The 21,204-nt window shown below is 39.2% G+C and overlaps 1 protein-coding gene across 3 annotated transcripts in view; it reads right to left on the bottom strand.

The window, feature by feature from the left end:
- Positions 1-21,204, bottom strand: part of PRKAR1B (protein kinase cAMP-dependent type I regulatory subunit beta) — a 98,111-nt gene that overhangs the window by 62,522 nt on the left and 14,385 nt on the right. For all 3 annotated transcript variants that reach the window (XM_068422331.1, XM_068422332.1, XM_068422333.1), the window contains exon 4: positions 18,165-18,256. In XM_068422331.1, coding sequence (XP_068278432.1) covers positions 18,165-18,256 — 92 coding nt within the window. The remainder of the gene's footprint in view (positions 1-18,164; positions 18,257-21,204) is intronic.

Below are 21,204 nucleotides of genomic sequence, written 5' to 3' on the forward strand. Positions count from 1 at the left end.
AAGATTCTGAATTATCTCCAACTGTGTAGGCTGTAAAAGAAAATGCATAAACCAGCAATCCTGCAAACTCCCTAGCAACATATTCACTGCCAGTTTTTTCTCTGTAGCTGTTATATTAATCAGTGTCTTAAGAAATTAGAATGCCCTGTGATTATCTCTCTTTCAAACCTAATAAGCAATGCTTTGCAATTAACCTCATCTCACTCCCCTTAATGTCATTATCTATCACCCAGAGCTTTGAGATACACCAGAGGAAAATGCCAAAACTATGGCACCATGTGTATGGGCTGCATTTTCCTTCCAACGAGCAGCAAACAGCAGCATTTCAGTGGCGTCTTGGTTACTCTCTTAAGATCTCTAACCCAAATGGAAAAAATGTGGAAAGATCAGCTGTTCTCAAAAATATTGCCAGAAAAACATATTCAAGGGATTTTGCCTGAATCGGAACTCAAATAATTTTCCAGAGTCTGGCCTTGAACCAAAACTCAAGAGATCAGCCCAGATTTCAGGCTTCAGTTTTATATCTTATCAGATATTCATATACAAGTTGATCTTTCAAAGCAACTTATATGCACATGTGTATAAGTGTGAGCGAACACATAGTGAGTGTGACCTTAAGGTGTCGTCAATGGATTTTATTTCTGTACTTGTAAATGTATATAGTCTCACAGAAACATCTCTCCTCATCTGCCATATGAAAGTGTTATATATATGGAATGAATGGTATAAGGTATTATCAACATAAATTTGGAATAGTCAAGTTATTTATAAACAGGCTTGGTAACATCAGATTTTAATTGACCAATGTTGATAAAAATGGAATTTATATTGCCTTACAAGACTCATGGGCTAGAATATTTTTTTTCTGAAATTGAACAGATGCCAGAAATAAATCAGAAATTGCAAAGTGGAAGAGAGATGTAAGGCAGTGTGCCAAGGGCCGGGAGGAGAAGAAAAGTGGAAAATCACCCGAATGTAAAACTGATGGATTTAAGAGAGAAAGGCAGAGTGGCATCACTGTGAATATCAGGGGAACAGAGATAGGAAGAGAATCCAAGTTGACCAGAAATTATAATCAATAATGTAAGTCAGGAACTAAAAATGTCCTGTGAGTTAAACCCTGAGTTTTCAATAAAAATAACTGCAATATCCTACCAATCACCAAATCTCCAAGTGCAATAGACGGATTTTGCCAAGCAACACACATCGCAAGCATGGGTGAGTCTTCTCTCATATCTCACTTGCATTTTAGAAAAGCAAACTGTTACAAAGTTGCTTTAATATATGACTTTTAATTATGCTGATTTTTCATGCCTCTGTGACTGGAAAGCTGGGTCACCCTACTACCAAGAGGCAAAGAACCAAAAAACACTGAGAAAACTAAAAGAAAAACCAGAAACTTTCAAAAATGACAGTTAGGAAAATATACCGGTTTTAAAGTCATATACTTGCAATCTATGCAACATCGTGCTGATGCAATATTATACTCCTGCATATTAAATCAACAAAAATAAGGAAAGGAAAAAGCAGACTCCAGTAACATGAAAACATTAATTCAATCACTTTAGAAATATACTCTATTTTATGTGAGACTTCCAGTAACTATGAAAGGCAGCCAAGTTTAAACCGCTCCCAGAATTTGTAAAAACTAATTAGTGACTTTCTGATTGAGTTAGTTTTACAAAAGAGCTATCTAAGAGCACAATTTAATTCTCTCCTACCAATATTTTCTGTCGTTTTGCTTCCAGTCCACAGTTCCTTTACTTTGGCCGTCAATTTAATATCGATTAATCCTCCTGCTTGGAGTAGCTCCCACTGACATCCACTGAGCTCCTCCAGATTATGAGAGCTTGTTGCATAGATCCACTTTCAGGATCAGATACTCACTTTGCAGTTTATTCATCAACCACAACAGCAAAGGATATCCAAAAAGTGTTCAACGTAGATAATGGCTACTTACCCTTCTTAGTAAAAAGCCCAAAGCACAACAGGCAAAGAGCACCTTTTAAGAGTCAACTATTATTAATATAAATATACTTCACAAAGCTTTTCAGCTTTCACTTTTCACTGCCATTCATTCTTTCTACTGATATCCTGCACAAACTTTCTATCGAGCTACAGATCAGAACCTAGAGTAGGATTCTCCTTTCTGCTGAGACCTAACGCAGTTAGATGTCTTTAATAAGTGTTGATTTACATCCATAAGGATCTTCCACTTCTGCCTTAATCTTCTATCATCTGATCCATTAGCAGCAGTTAACTGAGGACTAGACGATGTGCTTTCGAGGGACTGCTCAAGTCCAACAGTGCTTAAAACAACTCGGGCCACAGAAAGGAAAAAGCGCAGTTAGCAACCTCAAGTGGAGTTAGCAGTTTATCTTGAACATAATCAACCAGTAACAAAACCCATCCTGCTGCATACTACTGCAGTCATGCTGCTGTGCTGTGTCAGGAGGACCAAACCTTCCAGTCCCTACAGCAACGAGTGGTACCACCGAGCCCTCCGTTCTGCCCTGCTCCCATGAGGAGACAATGAGACTGGTGTCTCAGCACTGAACGTCGTGTTTTCTCACCCAAAGGGTTGCAATTCTCTCTCTTGTTTCACATTCCACACATTTTCACGTGTGTAAAGGGAAAGCAGCTGTGCCATATTTTTAGCTTAACTAGTTGAAAGGAAAAGCAAAGGAAGCTAAAATCAGAAGTATTAGTTTGCACTATTGAGCATATTAATGATGCCTTTCCAACCTCATCAACATTCTCATCAAAACTAACGTGTTAATTTATGTTCTTCACATAGTACTAATTATGTGTACAGCAGCATGATACCCTGTATGAGGAGTTATCTCACTATAAGAGATGAAAACATAATGTTCTGATTCTGACCTCATGATGATGTAAGTAATGAATTACTCCAAAGAATACTGATTATAATAGGACTAAAATGTGGTCCTTAGAGATGCTTTAAAGATCATGTAATTACAAAAGATGCTAAATAATTTTATTTGGAGGTGGTGCAAAGTTTATTTCAAAAGACACAGGAGTGAGGCAATTCTGACTATATAACCCTCAGTACTGCAAGGAATGGATGATTTCCCTTTGCAAAGAGCTATAGAAGAAACACTACTATGTGCAATACTTTTTCACCACTCTATTCTCCTTCAACTATACCTATAACTGAAGTTCTTCTTATTTAATCGAATGCACAGATATGTCAACAAACATGTTGTGTCCAAATGTTTTGGACTCGATGATGCCCAGGGAGGTGGTGGAGTCACCATCTCTGGATGTGTTTAAGAAAAGACAGGACATGGCACTTAGTGCCATGGTCTAGTTGACATGGTGGTGTCAGGGCAATGGTTGGACTCGATGAGCCCAGAGGTCTCTTCCAACCTGACTGATTCTGTGATTCTGTGAAAAGCATTAAGTAAATTATACACATAATTTCTAATTAGAAATTATAAAAAAGGGTCAAAATATTGATTTACCAATTTTTCATACTAAAGAACAGTCTGAATTCCATGCAATGTCTTGTATAGCCCCATTATCTAGAAGCTTCAGCGATATTTAGCTGAGAAAAAAAAAAAAGATGCACTCCAGAGACGTAGGTGATCTTCTTCAGCTCTAACGGAGGCCACCCAACGGCCAGGTACAGCAGTAGACATATGTCCTCTGGGTCCCTACAGGTCTTTATAAAAGGATTTGTGAACAGAAGAGAGTGGGAAAAGGGTTTCTGTGCCTTACTGCTTTAGCTTTGACTTTCTCTTTCAGACTACTAGGCAGCAATTTTGCAGCTGCTGTTAAGAGACAGCTCTCAAAGAGCACTGGGGATGTCCAGCTTCCGAGCAGCACACACACGGCTGATGCCGCTCTGACAATAAATGGGGTTTGAAGTAGTATTTGCATCGTCTGGAGCTGCTCTTTTCCCCGCGCACAACCAGCCTTTTCTTTATCACGATGCAGCACCTCCACAGAAATATCTACATCCACACAGCATTCTGAGGAGTTTTAACATAAATACATATTTTGACAACTTTAAGCCTAGACAGCTTGAAAATTCAGCTAAAGTGCTTTTAAGAAGTACTGCAGGTACATAATCTATCATGTGGGGTTAGCTGAGACAAAGGTTTAAATAATAGCACACTTAAGAAATTCTGTAAGATGGGTGCAGATTCAAAATATATATTAGACTCACCTATAATCTCACATGTGTAAATAATATGAAAACCCACTGAGATATGCACAGTAATTCCAGTGTAAAACAAGATCAGCATCAAGATCACTGAAGATTTCTCAACCACAAAATTACACTGCTACAAAGATCTTTAAAGTCAGTTGTAGTACACTGTATGAACCAACAGGTAGACGAGATAAGACAAAATGCAATAAGAAAAGGTCTATGAGAGATAACGCTTTTCTTGTGGTAGTTCACCTCTTGCTTTATACAAATCTCTGACCTGTTAAAGCAGACTTCTGTTTACACACTGAAATTTAGGGCTTCATTTTTTCACACACAATAAAAATTTCAAGTAATTTGTATACTTATGGCAATCTCAATTTTAGCCTCCAGGGGTTAGGTTTTTTATTGCTTATATTTTCTTTGTTACATTATACTTCTCCTTTTTAATAACCTTGAACACAGTGACCCCAGGTGGCAGATACAACGATGGCTGCTTTCAGAAGCTGAGCCAGATCTTTGTATTTCATCATGAGGCTGAGAAGTCTCTGCGTCCTAGCTCAGAGTCCCCAGTGCCAGTTCAGGACAGCTCGGTCCCTGCTATGGGGAGGGTTCGTTCCAAGCAGATCAGTAGAAGTCCTTAAAGGACAGAGCAATAGATCCTGTTCAAGTTTTTATCTCAGAGCCCCTGTTCCCCATTTATGCATGGAGGTTTCTCTAACAACACTCTACTTGAGCGCTGGAAGGAGTCCAGCAGCACAAACCTCTATATCTGGGCTAATTCAGGCTGCTGAGAAGCCAGGTGAGGTACCCAGCACAGATCCTCGCGCTGCCGCAGCCATGCAGTTGCTTTGCCCTAACTCAATCATTTAGGTAGTTCCGTACTACCAGTTTGCCCTATAGACACACATGAAGTTACTTAGCAAAATGAGACATAGATCTAGATCCAATAAAAAACGTTAAGTATTCTCCAACACCTTGAATTTAATAGGACTTCGGCATCTTAATGCCTTCCTCCAAGCCTCAGCCGTGCCACTTCGCTGTTCCAACTGCCTCAAAAGCTTACTGTTTTTTCTCATTATACTGCCTGGAAAAATTTCAGCTGCAAGAAGTTTGCATTTTGTGACCCATAGTGTAAAACAGCACAAATAAAAGCATTACCAATGCAAAATACAAAATTAACAGTAGGCAGACAACTCACAATAGCTTTTCCATCTTTAAAAACCTGTTTTATTTCCCAGGTAGAATGGATCAGTGAGTCACCTCTGTTCTGGTGCAAGCCACACAGCAGCCAGAGCGTCTGTAAGGCTTTGCTCAGAGGCTGCACTCCAGAAGAGAAAAGCATCCTTTAGAGCTGATGTAAACAAATTAAGTACAAAGGGAGACTTTTCAAGCTGCTCACCAAAAAAAAAGCTGCCCAACATTATTTACTACACGGTACTTTAATTTGTATCAATTAGCCATCGCGTTCATGTACAACATTAATTAACTTCACGTGTGTGATTTTTAGTCTTGAGCCAAACTAGCTCTGAGAGGGAAGGAAGCACAGGGTACGCCAATGCCTTTCCAGCGAGATATTGCTCACTGATTGCTAAAGAGTTCCCTAATGGCAACGAAACCACCCTGCCATTGCCAGAGGGTGTCACTACGGCACTAGAACAAAGCAACAAAACAAATAAAAAGGATAAACAAGAAATGGGGAGAACTTTAGCAGAAATAAGCTCTATGTAACCTTCACACGAATTGTTCATTATTTCACCCGTGGGCTTTAAGAACGTGGTTCTGGAGTCTAAGAACAATATAGCTCTGTATTTTCTTTTCCTCCCTGTATCTCTTGTGCTCTAATCTGATTTCTAACACTAAGTAAGTATTGGAAGGAAGAAAGGAACAACCTATTAGAGCTGTTTGCAGAATCTCCATTGTTCCCACACAATTTAACCTTGTTTTCCATGAAAGCATCCTTTGAAAATGAAACTATTCTAAATGCACATCATTCACATCCACAATAACCGTATTCATCAGGCAATTGTTTTAATAGGAAGTTGCTGCAAAAGAAATCTAAATTTTCTGACATAATGATATATAGCCAGGGTAATTAAAAAGAGCCTACACTGAGCATATTAAAGTGAAGATCAGATCTCAAGTGCTGAATTTGGCTAAAATCCTAAAACAGAAGAGGAAGGAAGTCCCAAAGCCAAAGAGCACAATAAATAAAACCACTCAGAAGCCAGTGGAAAAAACCCTGCAACATAAGGAAGATCCCAAGGTGCACCAGTTTAGTAGGTTTATTCTCTTTCTAGTCTAAATGCAATTTACTTATTACCAAAAAATGCCAGGAGTCAGATGACCATGAGCCTATATTAATATGGTATATGACGGCCAAGAAAACTTGATAGATGTTGGAATCTATGAAGAACTCAATTAGAACGTGTATGTAAGCGATCAGGCATTAAAAAGGCGTGTTTCTAGCTCCTGCTCTGAAGATGACTGTCAGCATCAGAGGGTGGAGTGAGTGTGAAAAAGCGAGCATTAAGTCCCAGATACCACAACACATTGTCCAAGCAATTGAGCAGCTTTATTTCAGCTATATTTTTGTACCAGGGGAAACTGACGTTGCTGAGGACAGTATTGATTAGGAAGGGCTGTTCCTGCAAAGTGCTGCAAAGCTCTTGTCAACTTGTCAAGGAATCAAACCCTGTGTTCTAATAATAGAACAATAATTTCATATTCTTGGAAATAAGTTCTAGTCAAAGCACGGGATTTAAAAAGAGAGGAAACATGACACATGACATACCATTAAGGAACAGAAAGTAAACTGGGATGAAACACAATTTATGCCAAATCACTGTTTTAAACCAAGTTTCTAAAAGCAAAGAAAAATCTACATCGATGTTGTAACCACGTTGCAGAAAGCAGATGTACAAGGAACACGGGTCAAGTGTGGTGATGAAACTGTCAAGACTTGGAATCAGGGCACTGCTACACTATTTTAACATAGCAAATCCAGTCTATCGTGGTGAAAGTTCAGCTGGATGTTCTGGGAATTATTAGGATGTCAAAAGGCCAAGGTCTGTTTCTAGATATTAAAATGTAATTCTCATTCACTTCATAAGATAGTGATGTGCTTCTGTTAGGGAAAAGAATAGCGAGCATTTCAAAGTCTTCTTACAAATCTTTTAAATGAAGAATAAAAAAAGTAAAAATTAAATTCAGAAAATATGTAAATATGTTGGTTTCTTTCTCTTATTTCTCCTTGACTTTTCATGACAAACAGATCTCACAGACTATCAGACATATGAAAAAAAAAAGTGATAGAATCATAGAATTGTTTTGGTTGGAAAAGAATTTTAGGATCACTAAGTCCAACCGTTAAAGATGTGGAAACCTGAGCTGCCATTTGGCTTAATGACAGCAAAATGGAGAGAGGCTTGTCAGGCGGTCTAGCCTTACCGTGGGCCCTGTAGTAACGGTAACTATAAAATAGTCTATCAGGACAGTAAAGTGCTTTCCTATTAATGAGAATTAAAGCTCTAGATTGCACAGTTTATTCTGCTTACATCAATTATCACATCTGGAAAATCGTTCTATTTATTTCAGCCTTTACTCTATGAAATTCATTCACATTAGCAAAGAACTTTCAAATCCTCTGGGGTCATGATATAAATCCACTTTTTCACATGGTCATATCCACAAACAGAAGAATAAACTACCACTGCAAACACTGCAAACAGTGATGATAACTGCCAATGTTTCAGTTACTGAGACGGCACAGGATCAGGCCCTAGGAGTACAGGGCACAAGAAAGTAGATTATATGTGATCAGTACAAGAGCTTTGATAAGAAGCGATCACTATGCCCTGCTTGGAAATACTGAAGTAAATCACTTAGGAGCATGCTTGATCCAGCATGGCTCTTTGGGCAAGAAAACAGTGTGTCCCGTGCTGAGACACCAGTCTCATTGCCTGATCAGCAGCACTCTTCAAGAAGCAAAGCAGAGGGCTCAGGGTACCACTTACTGGGTGCTTCAACCCCTCCATCAGCGGTAAGATCAGCCATGCAGCATGGAGAGCTAACTGATGAATAGCTGCTAAGGCAACTACAGCTTTCCTGATACCATCTAACACAGACTACAAAATCTCAGAGGCTCCTGAATAATATCCCATCCTTTGTAATTGAACTAAAACAATAGTTTAGCAAGAGTCACGATATGTGCCTATTTCAGGCATCCAAAAATCAGTCAGGCTCCAAGTTGTAACAGCTTGGCTTTCAGGCGTACCAAAGTCATACAAGTGTGTTGTTCACAAGAGATGGTTGCTGACTCTTCATTAAGTAAAATAAATTTTCACGTCATCACATTTTGCCATCTTTGAAAAAAAACCCACAATAGTCTGGAGCACTTCAGAAAGCGCTGCATGAACTAGCAACAGCAGAGAGCCAAGCTTGATCTGAAGGCTTCAAGCAATGGAAAATCTGCCACATCCCAAGTTAATTTAAATCATGGAACAGTTCCCTGATTACTCTAAAAAGAAAAAACTAAACTTTTCCAGTCTGAATGTGCCCAACTTCAGCCACCAGCTTTTGGATCTCACATGCCTCTGTCTGTCAAAGAGACCATTGCTATCACTTACCTTTCCCTTCTAGATATGATAAATTCACCTTCATTCTGCTTCATTACACTAAATACACTCTCCACATACAGAACTGGGAAGATGCTGAGTACCTTAAAATAGCATCTGATGCTGTTTTCTGGATACGCACTACTATATTTTCTATTTAATGCACCACACAGAGGAGCGCGTTATACTTTTCTAATCCAAATTTCATCTGTCAAAAAGCTTGTCTTCCTATTGCTTATAAATCAGAAGTTGAATAAATGTAAAAAATAAAATCCCTACAAAGAAAGTGATAGTTTTGTGGGTTTTTTTATATTTCTGAAAGCAAAAACACGATTTTTTTAAAAGAAAAACAGAGAGAAAAGGAATGTGATGGTGCCAAAGGGTTAAAGTATCCCATTTCGGGCAGTCTGAATATCTGAATTTAGCAGCTGACAGTGCATGGTGTGTCAGTCTCTTACAGCTGTTCCAGTTGATTCAAAGACCATCTTTGTTTCTTGAAATCTTAGCAACTGTTACTTTTTTCCGAAGACAATGATAGACCAGCTGTTACCTCACAAGATGCGATGTACTTCAGGTCAAAGTCTTTAGAAAGGAACTTGTAAAACAAGAACTAAATCATTGTTTGGGTTTGTCAGATTTTTTTTCATTAAAACAGAGTTAGCAGCCTAACAGTCAAATAACTTACACTTGGTATTTCCATTAAGTGCACTGGAATGACAGAGAAATTTCATCTGGTTGTTGAGCTGAATCTTCTCTTTGTATAAGGAAAATAACCACCACTAAACCTCATAGTATTATAGATTATTTTTTGTTTGAAGGTGGGTTTCTTTCTGTCTTTCCAAACGTGGTGTTACTAAGCAGATGTCATCTCATAATGGAAACACACAGGTCTAACCATTCAGAAGGTAAGATGGAGATTTTCAAGAGAACCTTATAGGAGTTAATGTTCACTTCCCACTATACATCAATCAACGTGAATATCTAGTTCCTTTAAGCCCTTTGCACATCCTCTTCTAAATGCATAACTAAGCAACTTAATCATACAGTTGATCCTCCAGCACCGGTACAGGTAATACTCCCACCTGAAGACATGTACGCTTTCAAAGCCATGCAAGGTTGCAGAATCAGTCACCTAATGAAGACTTATTAGTGTAGAAGTAACTGTTGACAGGTTACCTACAACCCTTCTGGGGAGGGAAAAAAAAAAAGGAAGCCTCATTTTAAAGAGCTTTAGTTGAAATAAACCCTTGTTCATCCATGCACAAAGACAAATTACTGCTCCCAACAAGCTTCCAGCTGCTCTGATGCAGAAGACAAAGACTTGCGGAGAAGAGTGGATGTTCTTTTATTCAACCTTTGTGTTTAATTCTGGAAAGCCTTAGCATTGAGTAACGCGTTTTCAGAACCACTGCCAGCTAACTGTTGTGTAAAGAAGCACACAAAGGCACGGTCATATATACTGCAGTGGTAGAAAGATTTTACAAGGCCTATTAAATTTGGCAGTAGTCTTAATTTTTCTATTTTATATAGAGAGAAATAAGTTTAGACTCAAGATTTTTTCACAGGCATGCATGAATACTATTTGTCTCAGCCTTTTTTTTTTCCTAGATCTAAAAAGGATATATGTAAATTACTTCTCTGCTTTAACTCTGTTTTTCCAGAATGGGTGACATACTGCCCATATGTAAACCACTACTTTATGCAGAATTAAAAATAACTACCATTAGGAATGGCGCCGCTAGTATTTGTGATGAAGAATATAAAGTGTCTAACGAAACACTGAGGGTGAATCACAACCTCTAAAAAGCTATGAACTGACAGTATTTGTTTCTCAAGATAAAAATATCCATAAATACTAAATGTGTGTGCTTTTAGTTATGTTTAAGAGAATAACCTATCTACCAGGCCAAAAACTGACATCACAAAAAGTACATTCCTAGTACAAAGTCTGTACACTGTCAGGCTGCTGTAAAGGGATTGATACTACAGCAGATACAATCTCCCGATGCCTGCTGAGAGCAGAACTTTGTGTAACTAATTTAAAGACTGCTGTCTGCAGGCACCACAATAGTAATTAAAGACAATAATTCTTGGGTAAATGAGATGGATGTACTGGAAAATAAAGTCAGTGTTAAATCCATGGCTAAACCTTGAATGGAGAATTGGATCATTTATTTTCCAAATGGCTGGGCAATTCTACCTGGTTTCATTTCCACTTCTGCTGCCAGATGACTCTTGTCTCCAAAATCCATAACTTTTTCTTGTTTAAGTAGTATTCCTCATTGGCAAGCTCCAATTCAGCAGGACTGAATGTGCTTCCATTTAAACACATGAATAGTTCCTCTGACATCCATAACAACAAGTCAATGGAACAACTCACAGTTAAACATGCTCTTTTAAATGTCATGCCGAATTAAGGCCATAAACAAGGCATAAAAGGCACAAAGGAAAGCTGGACTGCCAGGCAGTTTACCTGGAAAATACCTTGGTGTTACCTAAAGAGGGAAAGTTTGTTTAGCATGCCTTGGTTGATTTGAGAGACATATTTCCTCTTCCTGGTTGCTTACAAGTAGAATCATCTGATAGGACTGATGATCAGAAACAAATCTCCCACACAGAGAGGTTTTGCACCAGCCTCTTCAGTACCAAATCTGTTCCATGTACCTATAACTTGTATATACAAGTTACCCCAAGTTACCACAGTCTGCTGACCATCTCCCGAAGTTCCAGCACAGGTAGGACATTCACACCTCTGCAAACCTTCACAGCGTGCAGCCCATCCCACTGCGCACCCTGCACAAAGTGCATTGGGATGATGCTGTCATCCTCCTCTCTGTGTTGCTACTCCCAAAAAGGAGGGGGAAGAATCCCATCCAACTCTTTGGTCACAAAAAATCCTAATATAACTCAAGGAAGACACATTATTGACTCAACAAAGCCCTCCGTCCCCCACTCTGCTATGCCTCGCTGTGCCATTTCTCTCTCATCTCTTATTCTTTCTTTTAATGTTCAGAAGGGCTTAGCTCTACATTTTGAGCGTTCTTGGCAAGGAACAATTGCACATTATAGAGGTATTCATGCCATCTGTTTCCACCCTCTGACTTTGTCCAATGACTAGTAAGAGAAATTAAGGTGCAGTTTTGCAATCCCTTAATTTTATTTCAGCCCCTGCTGCTGCCAAAAGGGGAGGTCCTGCCCTGCCCTCTTCTCCCAGCTGCATGTTTCCACCACCTCCTGTCAGCTAGCCAAAGTATTTCTGCAGCCAGGTAGAAGGTGGGAGGAAGGACCTGATCTGACTGACAACTAACCCTCCAAGGGAGGATCCCTTTTCAGAGAGCTGATCTGGCTAACAGCGGCCACGAGAACAACAGGAACATGCAGCCAAGGTTTGGCACTCACTGTGTTACTTCCTCCTTTGGTACCAGCTCAGAATTTGGCTTAAATCAACGGTAAAACCATACCCTGAGGCTCCTAATTGAGCTGTTTTGAGCACCAGCTAACTTAGACACAAGCAGAGTAAATATCTCCCCTAAACATCCACAGGGTTTTAGCACAATGTGGATTCCTGGAGATACAGAAACACTAACACAGTATCACGGGAAGGGAATTTTTCTTGCACTGTTCTGCACACTGTAAGCATATACGAAGCACAGGCCTATACAAAGCTAGATGTGTGTCTGATTTTTTAACAAAAGAGTTAAGTTACAAATGCAAGGAAAATACAGGATGTGTAATGAATATGTCATAGCTGTGGCATCCTCTTTCTAAAATATCTTGCTCCTGAATGGTGCCGTCTTAGGTTTCTTCCACATACACGAGGTTTTCCAGCTGGCCTGCAGCCAGTGCTTTAATAAAACGTGGTATTATGCAGACGTGAATAAAGCTTATAGCAATAATAATATCCTTGAAATTCACTAATCACCAGAACTTTCAAGAATATTTCAAGATGAGATCAACAGGACAACAACAAAAAATCATGTTAGCTATGGAAAACAACTTTTCTCATGTTAGATTATGCCTGTACTGAAAAAAGTACCCAAGCCATTACTGACCTGGATAAAGAGTGTGATTTCTGAATATGAAGCCAATACCTAGCTGTAAAGGAGCTGCAAGCACTTCAAAAAACAATGTTAGGATGTAAAATGATTACAAATTGAAGAAATGGTCTGAGAAAATAGATACACTTTCAATAAAGACACAACAACTAAGTATACTTGGGTAGGAATAACCAACGGCATAAATACATGGTGAAGATTCGCTGCCAAGGTAGCATTTCTGCAGGAAAGGATCCAATGATTCCACTGATCACGTGCTAAGTAGAAGTCAACAATATCCTGTTGCTGTGAAAAATACAAAGAAACAAGAAAGAGGTGGACCAGCTAGAGAAAGTTGAGGAGAACAACAAACATGATCAGTGGTCTGAGAACATGGTCTGCAAAGGAAGATGGGGAGCATTAGATTCATCTAGTTGAGAAAACAGAAGATGTGAGAAATAACAATAACCCTTCAAATAGATTAAAAAAAAAAGAAAAGAAAAATGCATACAGAAAGAATACACTGGCTTCCCATTACTGAGGATCCAAGAACCACAAAAATAGAGCTAAGAGACTTCTCCTATCCAGAGGACAAACTAAATTATGTTCAAAGAGATACGCTTAACCTGTTCTTAACAATTATAGATTCTACAATCTATTTAAGTATCCTTACCCCCAGGAATTACCACCACGTGTCTAGTTTACATTCACCTTGTACAATTTAAGCCTAATTCTGATGTTTTGTCTTCAGGGGACACAGATACATGATTACACATTTCCCCTCTGCGGCAGCCCTTAATAAATTTTAGGAGCGTTATTGTGTCTCAGTGCTGAGGAAGTCTTAATTTGGACACTAATATCTTTCAAATAGCGTGTGTTTATGCCCAGTAAGTCCCTATAAGACCCCACTTTGCCACCAATCATGGCTTACAAAACTTCCTGAATTGAAAAACATGGGTTACTTAAAACACATTTGCAAGAAGGTAGTAGAACATTTTTCTGAAATGCTAACAGCAAGATGACGGTATCTACAACAACTTGTCTTCAATTTTATCTACAGTGTCACAGTAGCGTGTGCCCTCCACAATGTTTGGGAGGATGCTGTGAAAAGGGTAAGAATTTTTGCTTGAAGAAAACTCTTGGCTGGCTTGCATGCCCAGTACCAGTGCCAATTTTCATCTTAGCATCTTGGCCCCAACAAGCATAGAAAATAAAAAATGCCCTTTATTCTCATAGCTTTGCCATGGAAAGAGTAAACGCAACCCTGTGTGTTGCTGTAATAAATACAGCAGTTTTGTCTAGTATTTAGTTCATTTGTTGTTGCTATTTTTGTGCCTTTGCTAGAACTCAATATTTTAGCAAAAGCATCAAATACAATTTCCTGACTCTTGTTTCCGAAGTAGTTTCACACCAGTATACCATTCAAACAAACCATTTATTATTAATCCAAGTAATAAAGTACACAAAAGTTTTCTGAAAGCTGTTGCAGGCATTAGAGCTGCCTGTACACTAGTAATAAAGTATAAATGCTTGTAAAAATTATGATATTAGCTAAAATGCCAAAAGTGGAGTCTGGAAGTTCATATTAAATATTTATCTACTCTCTTTACTCCTTGACGAACAAGTTTTACATAGCTTTTACATATAAATTTTACATAGCATTTATATACAGATATGGTGAACGTTTAATCATTCCACTTCTTTATGTGGTCAGGAAGCCACCGAGCTTCTGAACAGGGACTGACAGATGTGCCTCACGACTCACAGCAGAGCAGGCAGGCACTGGTGACCTCCTGGAACCAAGGCTGACACTCCTGCTGCTCTCAGTCCTGTTCTCTCACCCACTGGTTATGCTTCAGTTTTATTTCCTTCTCCTTGACAATCATCAGCTTTGGGTCCAACTTCCATTCCCACAGCAGGTCACCTCTGAACCTTCTCACTGCCCCCCTCTCAGTGGCTGCCCCTGTCCAGTAGAGACAGAACATCCTGTCGATGAAAAAAAATCTTTTATTTTTATCCACAGAAGGATAATCAACAATCTCTTCCTTTCCCCCTCGCCCTTTATTGTTCAACATCATGGCAAAGCCAAGTGGGTGTACTTGTATTCCAGCATTACATGCTGAACCGATAAAAAATACTAGCTATACTGCCAGGTTAGAAGAGACTAGGACAATCAGACTAGCCCCTTGTTACCAATTTTGCCTTTATACACCATTTCACAACTAGGAAGCCTTAGAGGATGTTAATCTGCTGGATATCGAAGAGTGGGAGAGGAAATAAAATGTTGCCAAGTTATGGGTGTAATTCTATCTTTGCATGCATAGAAATCATTCACTGCCTGCTGACTGAACAAAACCAAAGCAGCAGAGAGGGCATCAGTACAACACACCCTGCCTTGCTGATTTCTCCCATATGCAAAACTCTCCAGTGACACAGATCAAAAGGAGGAAAGTTTATGCAAACTTTTAAAGGCCTTCAGAATGGACCTGAACCATGAGATCACATTGGAACCAGGAGGGACAGGATCAGCAAGGACCTTCTTCCCCTTATTCAGCCATTAGAATCTATAGCACAGGCCACCTAAGACAACACTTGAACGTTATTAAGCGTAGCTTCCCACCAGCATTCTGAAGGGACGCACTTTCTGAAATATGCACTTCTGCAAAGTCTGTAATTTCACCTTTGAGTTCTTTTTATTATGTACAAATGCCATAATCAAGGATTTTATGTAATTTTTTTTGCTGGGATTTCCTCTTGGATCACAGGTGCAATGAAGAGCAGAGAAATAAGATGGCTTCTGCCTTCAACTGAAGCTAAAGACAAACTGTTGCAAAGAACACCAGCTATAAAAAATAAATGTATGTTCATAATGCAAAAATCCCTCACAGTTAATGTTGCCATTTCACTTTTCCCCACCATAATGAAAGAGAGGGTGAATGCCTCTTACCTGGCTGTAGGTCCAGCTTCACCGATGTTTTCTCTCAAGGCTGTTCATCCTTGAACAGACTGCAGAAAAATTCCTAGTTCTTCTGGGTGCACAGCCTGCACAGTGCTGTCCTCTGTATCAGAAGTTGTTCTACGCCACAAGAAGCTCCTTCAGAGCTGTCACACAAGAAGCATGTTTCACAGGACTGTGCATATATATATGTAAGGCTTTGGTGAGCACCAAGCCAAGACCAGAGTTGCTGATCTTGCAGCAATCATAATTAGCAGGTCTTTAGAGTGTTCTCTGCCTGGGAACACTGTCCTCTTGGTGGTCATCTCCACAGCTTCTGCATGATGTTGCACACCAGTATGAACTATGCTTTTCCAGCAAATCTTGCTGCGGTCACATCTGAGCTTAACTAACATGCTCCACTGTCCACCTAATAAAACCCTTTGAGCAGTGTCTTCCAAGAGTTTTTGAGTAGAGTCATGAAGGAAGTGGAGTATGGAAGAAAATCAGAACAAAGGGCAAAACCCTCATGTGAACACAAGCCAGCCAATATGTCATCACATGAGGTAGGGGAAAGGAGGAGAGAGAAGTTAGAGCACACATGCCTAAGGACCTGCAGGATGATATAACAGCACTATCAAAATCCAAGCTTAACTACCCAGGCATTAAATACATCCTAACTGCAGAGTAAATACATCAAAGGCCGAAACAAAGTGAAAAGGCTTTGCCACACATCCCAACCAGGGAAGCAAACATATGACATAAGGCTACTCTGAGAAGACTGCAACTGAGTTTCAGGTGATAACAAGACAAGAAACAAAGATGAGCTCAAAGGCAGGCACACTGGTACACACCCATGTACTCTCTGCAACTCATTAAGCTGTTTAGTTCATAAAGCCCATCACCCCCTTAACATCCCTCTTTTCCCCACAGCTCATAAATATTTACCCTGCATGTATTTCACAGAAGTTTTTAATATAGTCCAGTATTTGTTAGATGTGCAATATTTTAATAATCAAAATCAAACTATACCTATTAAAATACAACAAGAAATTAATTTTGTGAAGCCCTGATGTTGTTTTAACTTTTTACAGCTAGTTTCTCGTCAATTCAATTATAAGCTATTATAGCGTCCCTTTGCCCCTGACTTTTGTTCTGCAGGCCAACCAATCCCATTCTTTCTTCAGAAGTGATGTTATCTAGATTTGGATCGTTCCTCCAACTGTTTATTCTTGAAGTGCAGTGCCCAAACTGGATGCTGTGTCCCAGCTGAAATCTTTCCAACACTGGGACGTCTTGCACGTTCTCCTGTTTTGTTATCCCAGTAAAACAGTATTTTCAAAACAGCTTGACATTAGTGACTAATGTTCAGACCATGATTCACAATAAGCTCCACATAGTTTTTCAAGAAACTACCAAAACTGCAAAACCGTCTTATAAAGGTGTTCTTGCTGCCTAAGGATACTCCTCTGCACTTGGCGCAGTGACAATCCATCCTGCTTTTACTAGAACGTTTCTTCAACCTGTCAGCATAGTTCTGAATTCTAGCCTTATCTCTCAATGCTTTAGCAGCCCTTCCCATCTTCATGTCATCTAAAAATTCAACACTCACACTCTATTCCACCACTGAGGTCATTAATGACAATAATGATGAAAACCAGACCAACCCATCCCACACTTCAGTATATCTTTCCATTAGAATGATGGACCATTGATAACTGCTATTTGGTATGGCAATATAATCAGTTTTGCACAGACTCCATAGTGGTTTCACTGAAGATGTTTCCTGTGATTGTTTATGAAACTGTCACACACATTAATGTCAAAAAAGTTAGAAGTCAAGCTGTTTCGCCTCCGTTGTGCCTTCCCCAGCTACAAGACTTGCTACTCAGTTGTAGAAAGACATTTTCAAGTTTTTAAAAGTCACATTGGCTGCTACTGAACTCCTTGGTCTCCTTAAGGTGCTTACACATAACTTGTTTGTGCCAGTTTTTCAAAGAAAAAAATAATTTACCTCTAATTCTCGCTTACCTCTTTATAAACATCATGCTTTTTCCTTCTCACCCTTCCAGCACCTGATCTGTCTTCCCTGAGTTCTCACAAGTAACTACAAATGCTTCTGAGATTGCTTTAGCCAATTCCTTAAGTAACCTAGAATAAAGTTCATCAGGCACAGGTGATTTGAAAATATTAATAAATATCTGAACATATTCTAACCTGTTCTTGCCCTTTTTTAGCTTGTGATTTTACCTTCTGTCATAATACCATAAGTCTGTGTGAGGGTACATCCAGTATGACTCAAATGCATCAGTGAGAGTAGTTCTGTTCCCTGAGTTAAAATTTAATATATTTTCTTGTCCTCAGGTCAAGCTACAGATTCCTTTAAATGATAAAGCACCTCATACCTTCGTTCATTGTCATCAAGATGAGCAAAGAGCACGTTCTTGGAGATGGCCTTTGCCAGAGCAGTCATAGTTTTATAGTCCTTTGGAATAACCTGTAGAGAAAAGAATGAAAGATAATTACATACCTGCTTGTATTTCTTCATAGATCTTGAAATCTTTAGAAAATTTCACTATTCAAGATAATGGATGCAATTTCATTTCAAACACTGAGACAGGTTTAGGCTATAATATAAAACCACTAAGAAAGTAATAAATTACAGTTTTGATAATGTGAGGATAAGAATTTATGTTCTCAATATGACAACCAGAAAAGAAATATAAGATCTGGGATGAGTGGGGAGAAGGATATCCATAAAATACTATAATTAGCAGGTATTGGCAGCTGTGTAGTCTCCTTTCAAATCTCTTGGACCAAGGAAAACATATTTCATATTCTTCTTCCCCCACAAACAATATCAGAAGCAACCTACTTCTAAAACTAGGGAATAAGCAACAGTTCTTCAGGTAAAAGGCAAAAATGTGTTCAATACACCATACTTTTCAGTACTGGTTGTGGTATAAGGAATCAAGCTCCTGAGAGGCCCACCTGGGTCAAAATCCTGTGCCTTTGCTTCATGGCAAACAAGAACTTGCATGTAAGAATGAAGAGGCATTTTTATTTGTTAATTGGAGAGATGGCAAAAGTCCTGTTAGACATGAATTTGCTCAAAATATACGCTGAGATTCAGGAGTGTGTTTTCCCAATATATTTGGACACAGAAAACACAGGAGAGATTCTTTAGGTGTCACAGTAACCAGGCATCTGACCAAAATCAAACATCGGGAAGAATCACTTGACCATTTCTTACATCACTTTTCCAAGTAATCATTGAATATTCTCTTCAAGCCGATAACCCCCTTTACAGCAAGGTTCCTATTCTGTTACCTGTTAACTATAAGTTATCTCAGATGTGTTGACAAATATTGCTTTCTCTAGTTTCAGGAATGAAGCAATGAAATAACCCCCTGCAGAGATCTTCCTTTGTGCTCCTCAGAATGAATCATAGCATCACAGAATGGTTTGGGTTGGAAGGGACCTTAAAGATCATCGAGTTCCAAATCCCCTGCCACAGGCAGGGGCACCTTTCCTCTAGACTAGGTTGCCCATCCAACCTGGCCTTAAACACTGCCAGGGAGGGGGCAGCCACAACCTCTCTGGGCAAACCTGGGAGCCATGCCATGTGCTTGCTCAAAACAGAAAGCTAAATCTCCTTTGATTTTCACTCCAGTGACATAACTCATTGCACTGCCTTTAGCACTACTCATCCTATAGCTCACCCGTTCAACGGATCCTTTAAATTGACTTATGACCCAGATGTGTTTCTATCCAACACCTGAATTCAAGCCAGCGGTTCTTCCTGGCTGCTATCTAAAATTCCATCTGTTTGCAACAGTCTAACACAACCCTTGCCTTGCTTTTTACACTTCTAAATTAGTTTCATAATTTGTTCTTTCAGTGTCTCCCTTTATCTCTGCATTCTAGAAATCTCTGTCACAAACACACATCCATGGGATTCACCATGGGATTCATTGGCTGATGGCAGAAGACAAAGCACCGACACAAACCCTCCCAGTGCTAGTTCTATATTCCTTGTAGCATCTGTAGCCTGACAAGAAACCATCCCCTAAATTATTATTATTTAAGCTCATTCAGTTCCTAGGAAATTAAAATCATAACAGCCCTAGTCACAGGACACAGAGAATATGATCTGTATTGCTTCTTCTGGTTCTTGCCTACCCATGCTACTGTCAGGGCTTATTGGCATCACTGTTGAAAAAGGAAGAAAACAAAGTTAACTTCAGGTTCCATTATAAACATAAAAGAATTACTCAGGGGTGTGGGAAGGAATATTTCCTTTGATTTTCAGAAGAGTCAGATGGAGCCCATATTAAGCAGAAACAAATGTGATCTCTTCATGGAAGTTTTTAAGGCGGATATTGCAAACTGTGCAGAAATAAAAGTGTTTGAAAGTGTCTTTTAAAATGTCATGCAAGTTTTTTAACAGTGCAGAGCATTAATAGCTTGACAACAGTGCTGTTAAAATTTACTGTATACTTGCAAGCATTATTTAACTGCCACAAGAATACTCCTCCATACTTGTTTTTAGCATGAAAGGCTCTCCCAATCCTTTGTTTCTTGGGACAGAAACCCCCAGAGCAGTCAGCGAACTTGTATCATAAGTAGATGACAAAAGCACATCTGACTGCAAAGGCAAAAAGTATTCTGCCAAAAAAACAGTGACTGACAAAATGTATTCACATAAAGAAAAAGCTCTTTGGGTTAAAGCTACTCCAGGCATGCACAAAAGCACATTAGTAGCATCTGTCAACCTTATGAAATGCATTTTTAGCCTAGCTCCCTAAACAAACATGACACATGCTATTGCAATGGCTGTCTTTCAATAACCTTTGAAAGCTTTGGCCAGTTTTAAAAAAAATTTGCAGAGTTATTAAGAGATATCAAGGATATAACACAGCTAGATATTTTTGTGGAAAAGGCAGTTAAAAAAAGAGAAGCCCAAATTAGTGCTCCTGCTGAAGAATTTACCTAATTTGGGATTGGCATTTCTTTAAAGACAACAGTCACACAAAATCACCCAAGTATGGTCAACAGAATTCTGAAAACCCATGGGTTAGGTGTTACCCAATCAACATGGGAACTTAAATTACCAAGGTTAAAAGAAAACTTGAGCTAGAAGTGACTTTTTGGGAAAAAAAGCAGGAAATGCAGCAATAGAAAAGGCTGCTTTCCAAAACTGTGAGGTTCTGACAAAACTCAGGAGCTGCTGGAGTCTGTGAATATCAAGAAAATGGTTGAGAATTACAGACCCTGTTAGAGGGGGAAACAGATTAGCCACACATTTCAAAAACAAAAGAATAGAGAATGCTGAAGCCACATTGATGAGGAAAGCACTTAGTCAAGGAGGCAGCAAAAGAACTTGAGTGTGAAGAAGATGGTCAAGCCATGCATATGCTGGCATGAGGACACCATCCTACAGGC

This window comes from Nyctibius grandis, chromosome Z, assembly GCF_013368605.1.
Source record: "Nyctibius grandis isolate bNycGra1 chromosome Z, bNycGra1.pri, whole genome shotgun sequence".
In the NCBI taxonomy this organism is placed as follows: Eukaryota; Metazoa; Chordata; class Aves; order Nyctibiiformes; family Nyctibiidae; genus Nyctibius; species Nyctibius grandis.